At 35.7% G+C, this 16390-nt stretch overlaps 1 protein-coding gene across 1 annotated transcript in view; it reads left to right on the forward strand.

Annotated features, from left to right (window-relative positions):
- Window positions 1–16014, forward strand: part of LOC115441696 (protein artichoke) — an 80436-nt gene extending 64422 nt beyond the window's left edge. Inside the window, 2 exon segments of the mRNA XM_030166587.2 lie at window positions 12887–13766; window positions 13768–16014. Of these exon segments, the coding sequence (XP_030022447.1) occupies window positions 12915–13766; window positions 13768–14643 (1728 nt within the window). The 5' untranslated portion in view covers window positions 12887–12914 and the 3' untranslated portion in view covers window positions 14644–16014.
- Window positions 16015–16390: the final 376 nt, after the last annotated feature.

Consider the following 16390-nt stretch of genomic DNA (forward strand, 5'->3'; position numbering starts at 1 on the left):
TTAGAACTTTTTTTCCCAGAACCCAAAACATGTTTTGTATTTTCAATCAAATTAATTTCTGGTCTAAGTTTTAATTCAATATCTTATATAATATTTTCTTCAGAATAAATAGTCATTACCTTCGCCTTTACCAATATCAAGACTCATTCCGCTATTTCATCTAGAAACGTAATTGCTTTCAAATTGATTTGAGGCTTAACTTTAATAGCATTTAGAGTAATAAATTTATCAATACAATACTAAGTTAATTGAACCACAAATATTGTGTTATTGTTCGCTATCACCGAATATTTATAACTGATTATTCGTGAAACGCAGTTTTCACATTTGTCAACATTAACGATCATCATTTATCTAATTCAGAAAACAATGCAGCAGCCATAAATGTGGGCTGGTGAACGACAAACTATTGTTTACGAAAATTTATCATATGAAAAATTAATGTCATTGTCCACAATTAGGCAACGTTTGAAATTGTTTTGTATTTTTTATATGGATTGCATCGTTATGGATCGCTTTTTATTGTTTTGTCGTCGATCAACCGATTATGTTCAAGTTGGTTATGATAAATGACAAATTGCATTACTAAATAGTTTTAGCTTTAGCTGTAAGTATTTTACGGTGACTATTCTTAATTATCTCGTATGAAATAACAATTTTTATGGTCATCATTTATTTTTCAAAAACCTTGGACATTCTCCATAAACTATTCCAGAAGTTTCCACTTCCAGCACAGAAACTCAGAGTAAATGTTATTAAACTACTTGTTCTACTTAGAGTAAATAGATAACTCAGACCATTCCAGTATTCAAATCGACTAGTTACATTTAAGAATTATTTTCTTTAACCCATGTGAGTACCTATTCTCACACCGACCCTGCAAATTGTTCGAACTACATCGCAGTTCCAGTACTTATAAAGCCCATTCTTCCATTGCTTCCAAAATTTTGTTCCTACATTCAGTTTAGTTTTACTATCATATAAACCTGTATACAAATCGTACGTTTCTGGTCAATTATAAAGGATTCGTAATAGTTTTTACTGGCCGTGATATATAGGGCCGGCACAAAAGAGATCGTGACGAATGATGTAATTGTTGTATTGGTACACCAAGAAAAATAATTATGGAGGTTTTAAAGACGCCACATTGATGGCCAGCGAAGCGAAACGGTGAGAACTTTTTGAATTTTGGTTAATCTACATTTGATACGAACGGAGTGATTCGTGGTTTTTTGTGCCGCAACGTTAGATTAATTTATAACTGTGTGGATATTGGTATAGTTTTTATTTCCCACACAAAATATTTGACTATAAATCTTCCGCAGTTTTGATTTTTATTTGATTGTAATTTTTAGAAACGATTTAGGCCGTTTCATTCGTTGTTAGATAAAGTTAAGGCTCTTATAACACTGGCGAATTGGAGGAGAATTCACAGCGCGGCGAAGGCGTTGCTTTTTCGTCCAGTCTAAAAAGACCGTTAACTTCACTTAAACATGGATGAAAGAACTTAGTTATTATTTATATTGAGAATTGCTATCTAATACAATAACATTTTGAAAAAGCCATTATGGATGGTGCAAATATTTTACAATTTTAATGAGAAATGATTTAATTAATATTGTTAACCAAGTACAACGTATATTTAAATAAAATAAAGCGCTCTATTATAAATCAAAGCTAACTAAAAATATTTCGTTCTTTTTTCAAAATATCTCATCCCGTCCACGGTTTAAAATCCATCGTCCAAACATTTATTTTTAGATATTTTTTCACCGTTCTAACCGAACGAACCATAAACGCCGTGGTTTTACGGTCCATAGGAGGACATCAGTATATTTTTGTATCACAAAACTGTCATACGATACTGGGTTACTGATCATTCAATCCCGCCGCTGAGGTAGGCCGAATCATTTCGTGGGAGTTGTAATCACTACTTCATGGGAACGAAGTTTGAATTTCGAACGATGCGATCTTCAATCGAGGTTTATAGCCACTGGTCACGTCATCTTGTCTGTGATGACAGTAATGCCTAATAAAATAAAGCTAAAAGTGTTGGTAACACTGGTTTATTTAGCGCTCAATTATTTGAATGAATCGATAAATTTAATGGTACTGGCAGGTTTATGACAATATGGGGATTTATTTTATGTTCTTGGTTTTGGCATCGAATCGTATTATTGTGTGATATGTTTAAATGATTCGCAAATATTGATTCAGGCATGTAGTGTAGTGGCAATTTACTTGCCTATTATAGACTTACTTTAAATAGAGATCACGAAGGACTGGCAACTATTGTAAATAATATTTTATTTCGAATCTTACTGATTCTTGTATTTGTACCCACTGCCTAAATATTATCTATAATGCAACGAATGAACATACACATTATGGATTTAATTTTAAATTTAGAACATTGCTGGACAACGTGATAAATTATTAATAACCAAATTATTTAACCGCGTTATTCAATGATAAAACTTAAAATAAATTTCGAAAATGCTTAACACGTCGTATTTTAATTTACGATCGCGCCAGCGTTAATGTTGAAACTTATTTGTAAATTAGCAATAACCTCCTTTTAAATACAAGTTCAACTCATTTCATACGCAAATTGATAATTACTAGATGATAATTATCCACTTGCACGAGTATTGTATTTCTTATGTTTGGAAGTCCATTAAGCTTAGTGTTGTGTTGAATATAATGTTATGATAATTATCCAACACGCCGTGAAAATTCATATTAAACGTAATATAATAATGGTTTGCACTCCAGTGTGTGAATAATATGTGAGTTATCATCTTTGTTAGCATCGCATAAACATAAAATTGAAATAAGCCTTCTTACGTATATTCGTTTGCATGCGCCATAATCATTTAGTTAACATGTTTTATGTTGTTACAAAATTGTTTTTATATTTATTTCTATGTGTTAAGTGTCTTAATTTTATGATTGTTTTACTGTTTAGTATGCATAAAGCTATCTTCTACTTATTGCTTATACGTTACATTATAATATAATGTATGTTGGGTTTTTCTACTCAGTATCAGCCTGGAGTCTGGAATTTGTTCTCGATATGGTGATAGACTCGCTCTCTATCACATCATGGGACGGACACGCGGGCGGAGAGTAGGTGCACTAATTGCGCCTACCACAACCTAGTAAACCTAAGTATAGTACCTAAGATGGTTACTTGAAATGTTGCTTCTTTAAAATTCGACAATGTATGGTGCCTTCATTAGGCAGAGTTCATGAGCGATAATAATATAATATTACCCTAAAATAAAAATTGTCTCGATTGTGGTTTGTGTGCATGGTGTGTGCATACCAAAAAGGCTTGATTGGTATAAATAAAAATGTATACAAATTTTTAAAATAAAGAGGAAAAATATTGCTAAATTGATATCAATCTTGATACTCAATAAAAATGCTCCAGGAAGTATTTTTTTAAACTTTCTAATGCCCTCTACATCAATGTCTCACTCTTTGCGGCATCTCAGCTAACTAGATCGAAAGGAAACGGCTGTCACCTGCTCAGATATGTCGTAGATAAGTCGGCTATTGTATATTTATGAGATGAAACGTTTTTAAAATGATCTATTACATTAATTGGAGTCGGTTTATTGTGTAATTGCTTAATTTGCTGCGAATTATTGATAGTACTGATAATTTGAAAGAATAATATATTAGTCATAAAGGTGAAGAACATTTTCACAGCTTTTTTATTTTGTTTGTATATATATTTGCAAATTTTTTTATATATTTTAAGTAGACCATTTTACATTTAAAATATCTGCCTATAACGACATGAATATTATTTATATTCATGTAAGTACTTTGCGAAATGTTTATTTATATAAGGTACAGAAAAAAGGATACTACAAAAATAATAAACAAGTTAATACAATACTTATTGAATAAGGAGACCAGGTTGTGCTAACTATGTAAACACAAGCATATAAAACAAACAGTATTACGAGAAAAAATCGATAAACTGCAAAAAGGGTATTTTATAAAATTTTGCTGTATCGGCGAGACATTTTCAACCAATCTTTTTCTTTTTCATCACGTGTTAGGGCCACGGTTCTCTTTAATTAAAGTACGCTGGTAGAAAACAGTTCCAGCCTTGTTGCAATCGCAATCAAAGCGTCCAAAGGGAAAATCGAATTAATCAACTCATCTGGCCTTTGAGTGTCGACAGCGTTCACAAACATGTCCTTAAATACACAAACCGTAACCTGTCTTAAAGAGATACATTAAGAAAATTATTTAGAAATTTTATGAACAATGCTTTAACTAGTAATGAACTCAAGTAATCAGATAATAAAAAATCGAGAGCACGATGCAAAATTTTAATCAAAATCGTGTTAAAGCTAGCGCAAAATAGTCGCTCTTTTACATCCTTGAGATTCAGCAATCATGCTTTTATACCTCATCTAAAAATTTGCGATACTAAAATTCATACCGTAAAATAAAATAGGGCTGGTGCATCCGACGGGTTTCAGACGATATATTATTTGTCGTCAATAAAACTATCGAGTTTTATGCCATAACACAAATGAGAATTTTGAAAACAAAAAGTATCTCACAGACGCGTTGACTGCGCTTTTGCTCAAACCAATGGTTAGTTGGAAGTGAAATCCCATTCATTCGTTCATTCATTCATAAAACGCATTACCGTTGCCGCCGCGCCCTAACCCCGCCGGCTCTGTAGCGAACGCGGAATACGTTAAAGGGAATCCCTGGTACACTGCAATATGGAATGGAAACCTGGAACGTGGGATTTTGTTGCAAGTTACGCTTGCGGAGTCTTGGGTAAGCTTACGCGAGTACGCTTTGAGCCACCGCCGGTATCAGCTTGCGTTTTGTATTCACCTTTAATAAAACTGAGGGAAAGGAATGAATGTGTCAGTTTGTGTGAACGCTGTGATCGTGTTTAGGACGTAGCCTCTGCTTTCCAATTTTGTTATGGTGAGATAGGTTGAATTTTTATTCTCTTGAAAACAAAGCAAAGGTTTTATGTGTACAAACAAATAAAATTAAGGTGTTCTATATTTAATTCTTGGTATGTTGCAGTTATTGCCTGTGTCAGCTATTCTATGAAACAGATTATTTGGTTTTGACGGAACTGGTATATGTAGCAAGGGACTGCTGAGAGTTATCAAGGCCACAATACAGGCGCCACGAGCAGAAACGAGACTAAAATAAAAAGACATTTTCACATTAATGGTATTACTGTAAGGAAAAACAAATTTAACGAGAGTTTCTAAAGCACACAGGGCTGACAAACAATACAACACATACCATTCCTTAAAAAAAAAAATACGCTTGCAAGTAATCGCAGACTATGCAAAAACTAAAACGTTAAAAAGTTAATTATTTAAATACACAAAATCATTTATTAGATATAAACAAAACACAGTACTCATATTTAATTTAAATTAACTCCGGTTTAGTTTATTTTGAAGTTCTTTAAAACACTAAATATAGCTCTATAACAAAAAATCCCTTTCCATTTCCACAAAGATCTTTTACTGTAACATTCGACGCAAAGATAACAGTTTAGTTCCTCTTATTGGCATTCCAGCTATAGTAGCGCAGATTTTTATCCCCTCAAGGAATGCTTTTACGCCGCCCGATGAAGACAATGTATGAGCCATTCTAATTTATTTTATGGGTATCTTTTATTTAGTTACCGGAAAACACAGATTCCATCCATACCGAGTGAGGGCAGATTTATTCCCCAACTCATTTCCCTAAAACCCACTCCACTTAATAACCCTAAAAGAGGCCAGATATCTCACACGGAATCCTCGGGATTTTCGCCAGTGCTCGGTGGATGCGATCGAGTTCCAATGGCCGCCGAGTGTCGATAGCGTCGATCCACCGTCTCAACGAGCTATTTCATTATTCAGCCTCACCGACTCCGTTCGAGATGGTGCGATAGGATTGACTAATTTCGCAGTATGCTTTAGATGAGTACAGCGATGCTTCTTCATTTAGGCCAAGGCCATTTTGCGGGCTTAGCGCGGGATGCGCACGATATCTCCCACGTAAGCACGTCGTTTGCAGCTGCCCACTATTTCCTTTAAACAACACCGCCTTTATACTCATCTGCGTTCACTCCGATAGTGATAATTCAAACGTTAAGTTTAAAATTATATACTACATTTCTCAAAGGAAAAGTTTTAATAACAGTCAAACAATTCATAGGAGTTGTTGGTTTTTCTCGATGTGGCGAAAGTTTGAAGCGTGTGCCACAAAACGTACGCTCCCGAACATCGTGACCGTGAGGTACTGATGCAAACTTCCCCACCGAAAATTGAAAGGAATAAAATTTTGCCTACCTACCTCCTCATAAAGTTATATTCTACTCCAGAAATAGTAACGAATGGTATGTTACGACTGTTATTTTGGAGTTCAGCTCGGTTTTATTCAATATCATTCAAAATTGAAAGTAAAAAAATAGAGTAAATAAACCTGTAATTCGGTCGGCGGATGCTCGATTGCTTGCCCTAAATTCATTGACTATTCATCCGAGGCCGCATCCAATCGGGTCGAGGCACGCCTAATCCTCGCTTAGCGATAAAGTCAAAGCGAAAGCAAGTTGGTGCTTGCTAAAAGCCCTTTGGCGAGGCGGCGAGGCGCGTGCGGCGGCCGGTACGTCTCGCCATTACTGCGCCAAGTGGCAAGTTTTGTGCTCGCCTCATGGGCGATTCATCAGAGTCTCTCGTTAGGGCGCACGTCTGAATAACGCCTTAGCACTTCTCATTATTGCGTTTATAAAGGCGTCCATACAGAAGCCTGATTCACTAAGACTGCCTCTGTTGCTGAAAGGAAAAATGGAATTGTGTACACGTTTTGTTCGCTAAAGTTGTTTTTTTATTCCCGCCGCGGCGAGCGGTGTGCGAGCGGGTATTTGATATATTTTGTGGCAGCGTTTTGCATTGTGAACGTAACGACGCGACGTATCTTCCGTCTTTTAGTTAACGTTAGACATTAAAGCGTAATAAGGCCACATAACACAGGAGCACACGACTGAGTTTATTTCTTGTTGTATTGAAGTATTTTAGTTTTTATCTGGCGTACTGCGGGTATGTTGGCTTCTAGTTCTTATAGAGCAGGAAATCCTAGTTAGAAAACAGTTGGCGGCTGCAGCCATGTGCATATGTAAAAACTAGTATCGTATGAACGCACATTCGCGGAATGCGCGCCCGTACAGTTGAACACGCACTGATGAATGCGAGTTGTTGAAATAGTGGTATCGTTTATAAATTAATAGCTAGGTTATAATCATTAGGAAGTGGCCCGACTCCAGGGCTTTGATTGCAAAATCAATAGCGACGGCGCGTGCAACTATTGGCAGGTGCCATGCCCTCGGTAATATTAAAATTTGTTAGCCACAGCCGCTTGGAACGGGATTCATTGACTATTTAATTAACATGCAAAGCGTTGTGTAATTAGCTAGACTTTTAGTTTGATTTAATGTATTTAGAAAACTATATTACAAGCTGACTAAATAATTAAAATAGAATCCGCTAAAACTTTACTTGCATCACAAAGTCCTATTTATTTGTATATGATTAGAGAAGTGAAATAGTATTTCGATTTTATAAAAATTATTGAAAGTAAAAGAAAAGAGATAAATTATTAATTTAACCAACGTCATAATTTTACTTAAAACACTCTCCATAATATGTGCTGTGTAAAATATTTTTATAAATTCTTAACTTTCATTATTATTAATATAACATTATTTTTACCATCGGAGTGTATATCGACAAATGACTCAAGCTACTAAATATAATTTATATAAATTTAAACCCATAATAACTAAACATAATTGTAGGGAAAACAGTTGCAAATATAAATTTAACAAAAACATCGGCAACTTATAACAAGATCGAAGAAACAATACAACACAAGTTCTTTATAATTTCTGTTTAAAATTCAATATACAAAACTTTGTAACTTGTTTGTCACGTTTTTGTTTTTTGTGTGTACAATTTAAAATTCAAGACTTGCTTACAATGTAGGGTGTTGAAACAAGAGCTCTAAACACAAGGAGCTCACTGAAGCACGCCTCGTGAAAGTTTACATCAACGACGTTTAAATTCCTGAGATCAAATTAAAAGTTTCCTTCAACACCTTAACGTTTTTCGCTGTTGCACGGTTTCCATTCGCAATTTATGATTGTCTCTCCTTCTCGCTTGCAGGAAGTGCGGTGTACGTTAAAAGTTACTTTACGATGGTTAATACCGAAATTCTGTTTTTTTTGTTCTTGGGACTGAATAACTAACTTATTTAGTACAATCAATGCTATCACAAAATAACAGTTTTTGTTGATTCTCACCTGTCACCTTTTTCTGAAATGTTACCCAGTCAAATAGGAGTATATCAGTTTGTATTTCTTTGAATATGGCGGCTATCTTGATTAGTACAATCAAACAGCTGTGAATTGCAAAAGTGATGTCAATCGAATTCATGATTTGGCGTATTCTCACAATATCCTTACCAAATCGGCATTTAATCAAAAAACGTATATTTACGTATTACATCTCATATACCTAGTACAAAAAATAAACTCTATAATGTACCGTGAAGTAGCAAATTACAATCAAATCAAGAATAGTCGCTTAGCAGTTTTTGCTCTCTTACGGACTAGTGAAGGAACATTCTGTTCTGCCCAAGTTTTCTCATTATGCCCGTTACTGCTTGCCGACACTCAGCTACGTCAGACGGGGCACGTATACTCTTCAACAAACGCTCACTGAATGTTACATACGAAACAATTTTATTAAACCTACACACTGTTTTCCAACATCTATTTCAATGCTCGCAGTAAAGTTTTAAAGGGCTTATGTCGGCAAAACTATTTTAAAAACGGCAGCGCTCAGCTTAAGCAACTAATAAAAGTGAATAGGGCTGAAATATTTTCTTGGGGTGTGCGAGAGTGGTTAGCCGACTTTTACACTGGTTTTATTGTCTCGCCACCCCTCGCTTTGTGTCAGTTACATCTTAAATTCTACTCGATAAAGTAGGATACCAATACAGGCTGGCCCGCTTACAATTAACTTGCCAAGTTTTAGGTAATAATTTAAATGGACTCGATGACGTATCGACGCTAATGCCGGAGATTGTGGACCCCTTGATATTGAATTTCCTGAGCGTGCAGAAACTGTACAATAAATTACGTACAACCCTTCGCGTCCTAAACGGTGTTTAGATGTTATAGTGTAATTAGAAAGGTCGCGTGCCCAAGTTCCACAACGGTTTTACTAAGCTTTAGTCGGGTGAATGCTCTTCAAATGTGAAACTAATATCCAGGATACGTCCTGTGTTTGACGGGAAGTGACAAAAATAACGCCAATTAGATACTTGTAAGGACATCATCAAGTTATAGTATTGACTTTGTACGTGACCGTGGAATATAAAAACAACTGTCGTTGCTGTGCTATTGAGTGACATCAAGTATATTCGAATTATATGATAATTTATCTTATCGTGGATTTTATAATGTCTATATTTATACTTACTTTAATAGTAGCACCTCAGTGCAGTCTGTACTCGTATATTTTCATAAAATTGTATTGATCTCTTAGCATTTTTGAACAGTGAAATTATTATACCTACTTAAAATAATAATTTAAGTAGGTAACTTATAAGAAGAGCAAAATAATAATCCATCCTCAGCCTCACTGAAACAAAATCTGTTCCAGTAATTAAAATTCCAAATTCAAACGCTTTACAACTTTTCCATAACAGAATGTTTAATTTCAATCTCGAAAACAGTGAAACATAAACAGAACAACTTAAAAACACACTCGATTTATAAAAGGAAAATTAGCGCGTTGTTCATATCGGCATAGGATATCAACAACAAGATTTTTCCAACAAATTTAGCGGTTTCAATCGATAAGTTTCGTAATGGAAAAGTTCAATAGGCAACAACAAAGGCGATACAAGTCAACGAAGCCGACGAAAGCGAAATTCGCGACGGGAGCGCACTCCGACGGACAGGAAATTAATAGACAAAAGACTGCGGGCCGGTGCAGTTTAGAATCGGAAACGGTGGGCGTTTCCCACATTTTACTTTTTTCACAAAGACGCCGTCAAACCACAAGCGCCGAATGCTAAACGATTGCTTACATGCCATAAATCTAACTGTTATTGACTCACTCCAACGTGCGTCTGTAAAGTTTAAATTCGCTGTTCACGCTGCCGCTGTTACGTTTCACAAGTTATTTGCTTAGTTTAGATCTAAATAGAATGTTCTACACCGTTTTCAACTAAAACTCTTGTTTAAAGTTTTATACGATTGGCTTTGCTTTTTGATTTCGATTTGCCATTCTATTTTAGATCTTATCGTTAATTACGTAATGTAATTTGTCTATTTGGTTATCATTCAATTACTATGCACAATCTCTTATTAATGGCGTATGATATGTAAATATAGATCCAGTAAATGAAAGCATACACTTGGGGCTGATCTCATTAAAAATGCGATCTTTCCGGGTCATAATGGGTTCATTTGGAACGGCAACAGAATTAATCCGGCGTAATACTGTGATCTGTGATGTGGATCGAATATACATGTATGGTTTCTGTAATTCAGGCGGGTCTGGGTAATCCATTCGCTTTGGCTCATATCTGGTTACGGAGGGAGAGAAGTCCTCTCACGTCTAATGTTCACTTAATATAGTACCAGCGTGTTAAAAATACAAAACTGAAAACACATGTTTCTTATGTTTTAGTTGTTTTAATGTTTCAAACTTGAGTACTTGGAGTCGACTATTTTTCACTTCAATAAGTATGACATATTGTGCAGTCGCGGCATTCTTGCGTATTAGTAATATGATAGTACCATCATTAATATAGTTATTCAATTAAACATGGACCAACGTTAGTGGCCAAGTTTGGATAATTTTGTGATCTTCCGTTTGTTATTATAAATCATTTAGCCAAACCGACAATGACACAACAGCGGGACAAGCTCAACACTCACAACTTTGTTTCCTAATTCAATTTGCATTTCGAATCAAAAACTTCCCGTGACACTGTTTTGCATTATTAATACTTTAGCTTGGCGTGATCTCCCGAGAGGCGTACTAGAAGCCATAAATTGAATTCCAACCTTCGCAATTAGTTATTCCCGCGCGTGAAACTTTCTAGATCGTTCGCCTTCGTTAACAGATGTTACGGTGCTATTCATTATACATTCCGTCGAATTGTAAAGCCGAACATTTAATTTAAAGTACCTACCGAACGATCCTTTGTTAAATCGTCGAGCGTTTTGGGTGATATTGTCGAGGAAGGCGGGCGGATTAGCGGCGCGGGTTCCCGCTAGTTTCCCGTTTACGAGACTCGTTTGTCTTAAGTCTTGAGTGTGTGATAAATAAAGTGCAATATGCCTCGTGAAACGGCTAGCCGCCGGTGGTCACGGCACGCGAGAACGCATTACCGTCTAGCACGTGCCGCCTGAGGCCGCGCCTTCACGACTAATTGACGATATACATAGTGTTTATAATTATAATATTGCATAAACAATATTTTATTGCAACTTTACATTAAATCCGAAGAATAAGGTTTTCAATTGGACTGGATCGGGACTATTTAGACGCGAGTGGAAATACATGCAGTAACTAGCGACTTTTGATGCTTCTGCGTTGTATGAAGGTTCAGTGACGTAGCGTAGTTGGGGCGGGGAAGGGTCACTTTTAGGGGGGCGGCAGAATATATTAACAAATCTTTAATTTTTTTAAATTTTTATCGCACGTAGTCTAGCAGGCGCGCCCGTGACACTTATTTCTTGACATGACTTTTTTTCATTTGCTCTCGCCTGGTGCCTTCAGACGGCAAACTTTGGTTCCATCTTGGGCGGTAAGAACCCACGCTATGCAACTGAGAAGGTCATAAGACTTTAGGTATTTCTTATTCTATGTAACAAATTATTTATAGGAAACAGATGATGATGTTACGGTACACTGACGCTCCTATTATTCTACAGACACAAAAAGCGCCCGTAAATAGCAGCACAATATGCTCAACTCGTGTAAATGCATTAGTACGAACGATAATAAAAAAGTTTTTGTTAGCGCAACCACCATTCCACCGCCCCATCACGTCCCTTATCGGCCTAATTTGGATCAAACAATTCCATTCCCCTAACAAATTGCGGCGAAGCACATTTGTTATCTGCAGTTTTCTACAGAAATTATATTAAGATTTTGTCGAGTGATAATGTTGTATATTTTTACTTTCCTCTCTCGTGGCCGACGCGCGACACACCCTAAGGGAACGCTTGGATTTTATGATAACAATAAATTACGCGAAAAATAAACCGAATCTCATCTACCGAGATGTGATTCTCTTTTTACTGTGAATAAGAATATGTTTGTAAACAAACCGCTCCCATTGAGGGATTTGTATAATTTATCTTGTTAAACTTACTCCAAATATTATCTGAACTTTTTTATATTGTTGAACGTTTTGTTGAATTTATCATTTTCATTTTACTCGTCTATTTTGTTACAATGGACGGATACCTCCTGGAATTCACAGTTAAATTTAAGCTTGTTTGTGCTAAAATGTGTTTCGTATTGCCGGTCTAATACTGCACGTATTATATTTTATCACGATTCAGAAAAGGGGTTATGAAATTACTTTATGATGTTTCGTTTGGTTGAAACGTTTTTGCTTGACCAAGCCTCTTTTAGAATTGTTTGTTTTTCTGGCTGAACTATGATCAAATAACCTATACCTATTTCGCGTTTTAAGAAAATAAATAATTAGGCTCTCTTCATATATATTTTTTAATCAATAGTACCTATCTATATAGTATTGGAATAATTGAAAATTGATTAATATACGTTTTCTTTATTTCCAGGTCACCTGTGGCTCATACATGAGATGTTATGGGCTCCCGCGTAGTGAAGTGGCGCTGGTGGGTGGTGGTGATGGCATGGACGTGGGGTGTGGCGGCGCGCACGCTCTGCCCCGCGCGATGCGCATGCGACGACGCCTTGCGCGCCGCCTCCTGCGCCAACGCCAGCCTCGAGATCGTGCCTATCCAACTCAATCCAGAGGCGACTCACATCAATCTCACACACAATGCCATCGACAACCTTCTATACACGTTCGTCTTTTACACACAGCTCACTGTGCTCGACATCTCTTACAACAAAGTAATGGATTTAGGTAGTAAAAACTTCGAAAACAACATCGAAATGAGAAATTTGAATTTAAGTCATAATTATCTAAAACAATTAGATAAAGACACGTTCGTCGGTCTTAAAAGTCTCGTCGATTTAAACCTATCTGACAATGAGATTACGAACATAAACGTGCAGACTTTCAAGGATTTGACCAACCTGGAGAGACTCGATTTATCAAATAATAAACTTGTAACGTTCGAGCCGAATACTTTTGAGCCACTGTCGTCGTTGAACACGCTGTCTCTGAAGAACAATTCGATATTGGACGTGCCGTCTGATAATTTCGCATTTGTTATTCAACTGGAGTTTCTAGATCTATCCGATAATTTAATACAGCAAATAACAAGACACGGTATACCTTACCTAAAGGAGCTTAAAAATTTAGACTTGAAGAATAACATAATTGAGAGCATCGATCAGTTAGGATTGCACAATCTGCCTTCGTTGCGCCATTTGGATCTTAGCGATAATAATATGACCTCGATCCCGACATCCGCTCTCTCTAAACTATCAAACTTATCCCATTTGTATCTAAGTGGGAACTTTTTTCAAAAACGTTACGTCGCTTTCTTTCCAAAGTCTTTTCCTTTTAAAACATTTACACTTAAGCCGCCTTTACGAGCTTGAAAAAATCGATTCGAGGGCTTTTGTTGATAACATAAACCTGCAGAAAATATGGATGAACGAAAACGTTAAAGTGAGAGAAGTTCCGTCGAGATTATTTCATGGAAATCCGAAATTGACCCACGTTTACATGAGAAACAACGCTTTAGAGACACTAGAAGCGTCACATTTTCCAATAGACAGATTGCAGGAGTTGGAAATTTCTGGCAATCCATTTGTTTGCAATTGTTCGTTACTGTGGCTGTGGAAACTTGGCAAAGATAGCGAGATTACTATCAAGAAATCTGGTAATGCAAGCTCTATTCTAAAAATAGATTACGAGGACATGAAATGTGCGTCGCCTTTGCATTTGAAAGGCGTGTTGTTCGTTCAGATCCCAGAGTCTGAATTCGGGTGCTCAAGTGGGTGGGTGATAGTAGCGGTGGTGGTGCTGACTGTGAGTATCATTATAAGCGTGGTCGGTGGTGTTTTATATTTTATGGGACCTTTGAAAAAGTGCAAAGGGGATAAATCAAAACAGATCATGACGAGTGTTATGATGAACGGTGATGTTTCCAAACTAGGGAACGGTTTAGGGTACGCGACTCGCAGTAGAGAACAAGAAAATAAACGCGACGTAGACCGATATCTAATGATCGGTTCGTCAGTGACTAATAATTTCCATTCCCTGAATCCTCCATGGCATAATGCCGATAAGAGCTCCTACTACCAAGAAGATAGTGAAGAGCACATCTATCAACAGTTTGCATATGAAACGATACCGCCTCACCGAACACCAGAAAAACCCCACATAGTGTACGTCTAACATAAACTGAGCGCAAAGTACAATATCGCGAGTATATTTTCTTTGCTAATTAATATAAACAAAACTGAACTGTGCTATCGTCCAGACGGCGAGGTATATTACATTTGCAATAATGTACATAGTGATATAAATAATATGTGATAGCTTTGTATATAGTCGTGTAAATATATTAATCGATGCGGATAAAATATTTTAGGCATTCTCGATTTTGTACTTAACTCCATCAACTAATGTTTATACTTGAAGTTTCTTATCTTTTCACTTGTATTGTACCTGGATGTATATTTGATTTTGGTTTGTTTGTTAGTTCCTTGAGACTATGGGTACTCAAATATGTTAAGTGCTATGTAATATTCGTAAAAATGTTCATTACTAAATGATTATGATCGTGTGAAATTGTACATATTTCTCTGAATTAAAACACCAATACTTGACGAAAACTTTGTACAAATATGAGCAATATAGAATAATTATTTCAAATATTATAAATATCTCGTTAATTTTATTCATAAACATTGTTATAGCATACTTATTAGTTGTATTTAGAGATGAAAATAAACGTTTTTCATATCTACCGTGCTTAACACATTGAATATTTCGTATACTACATATAATATTAAACAATAAACCAGTTGCTCTGATGGGAAGGGGTACAAATTATATACAATTTATTGGCCATTCATATAAATTAATTTATCGAGAATAATTTAATACAATTACGTTATATAGATATTCTGAAATTAATATTTTTATACTTAGTAAATATGCAAGAGCGATGTTCAAAAGTTTCTGATATCATTTGTTCTGTCTCCTGATCTGATATGAAATAATTATTGTATCGTGTATTCAGAATTGGTGCCAACTTTTGGGTTACTTCAAATTATTAGTTCAGGAGACCGACGAGGAGGCTTCAAATCTTGTTTTTACTGACGTATTGTTCGCAACGTATCAAATCGCATTTGGCTAAATTTGAAACCTATGAAACCACCTACCTTAAAAACATCGTATAGTAGACTTGTGTATTATTAATAAAGGTATATTAATGATTTATTACAATACAACGTCATAAAACAAATTAACATATAAGAAATTGTTATAATAATCTGAATGAATCAGAAACTTTCGTAGTTTCGCCATTATAATGTTTCTAGCTGAAAAGATAATAATTGCGAATGTAATAATTTTTATAAAAATGCATTTATTCATACGAATTTCATACCCAAATTATAACTAAACACAATACCTATACGATCAATGATACCTACAGCCATAATGATAGTATAAGAATATTTATACTTACTACTTAAAAACTTTTGTTATGAAACTTATTTAAAATATATAATGCATTAAAACAAACGACAAATAAACCATTAAAAACAAAACGGAATTTTATTTAAACCTTTAATTAGTAAAACAGAAAAGAAACATAAAATATCAGAGAATTTGTTCGACAAATTAATACGATGGAATAAATTTTATCGCCAATCCCAACATCAGTTAAGAAATTAAACGTTGAATTAAGTATTTTTACTGTATTATAACTTGGAAGCGGCGATAGCGAAGCGGCGATAGCCTAGTTGGGTGCGGAACGGACTGCGAAGACGAATGTCCGCAGATTCAAATCCAAAGGGCACACACCTCTGACTTTTCTAAAAAATCATGTGTGTATTCTTTGTGAATTAATCGTTCGCTTTAACGGTGAAGGAAAACATCGTGAGGAAACCTGCACATCTGAGAAGTTCTCTAT

Source organism: Manduca sexta, chromosome 25 (assembly GCF_014839805.1).
Source record: "Manduca sexta isolate Smith_Timp_Sample1 chromosome 25, JHU_Msex_v1.0, whole genome shotgun sequence".
Classification (NCBI taxonomy): domain Eukaryota; kingdom Metazoa; phylum Arthropoda; class Insecta; order Lepidoptera; family Sphingidae; genus Manduca; species Manduca sexta.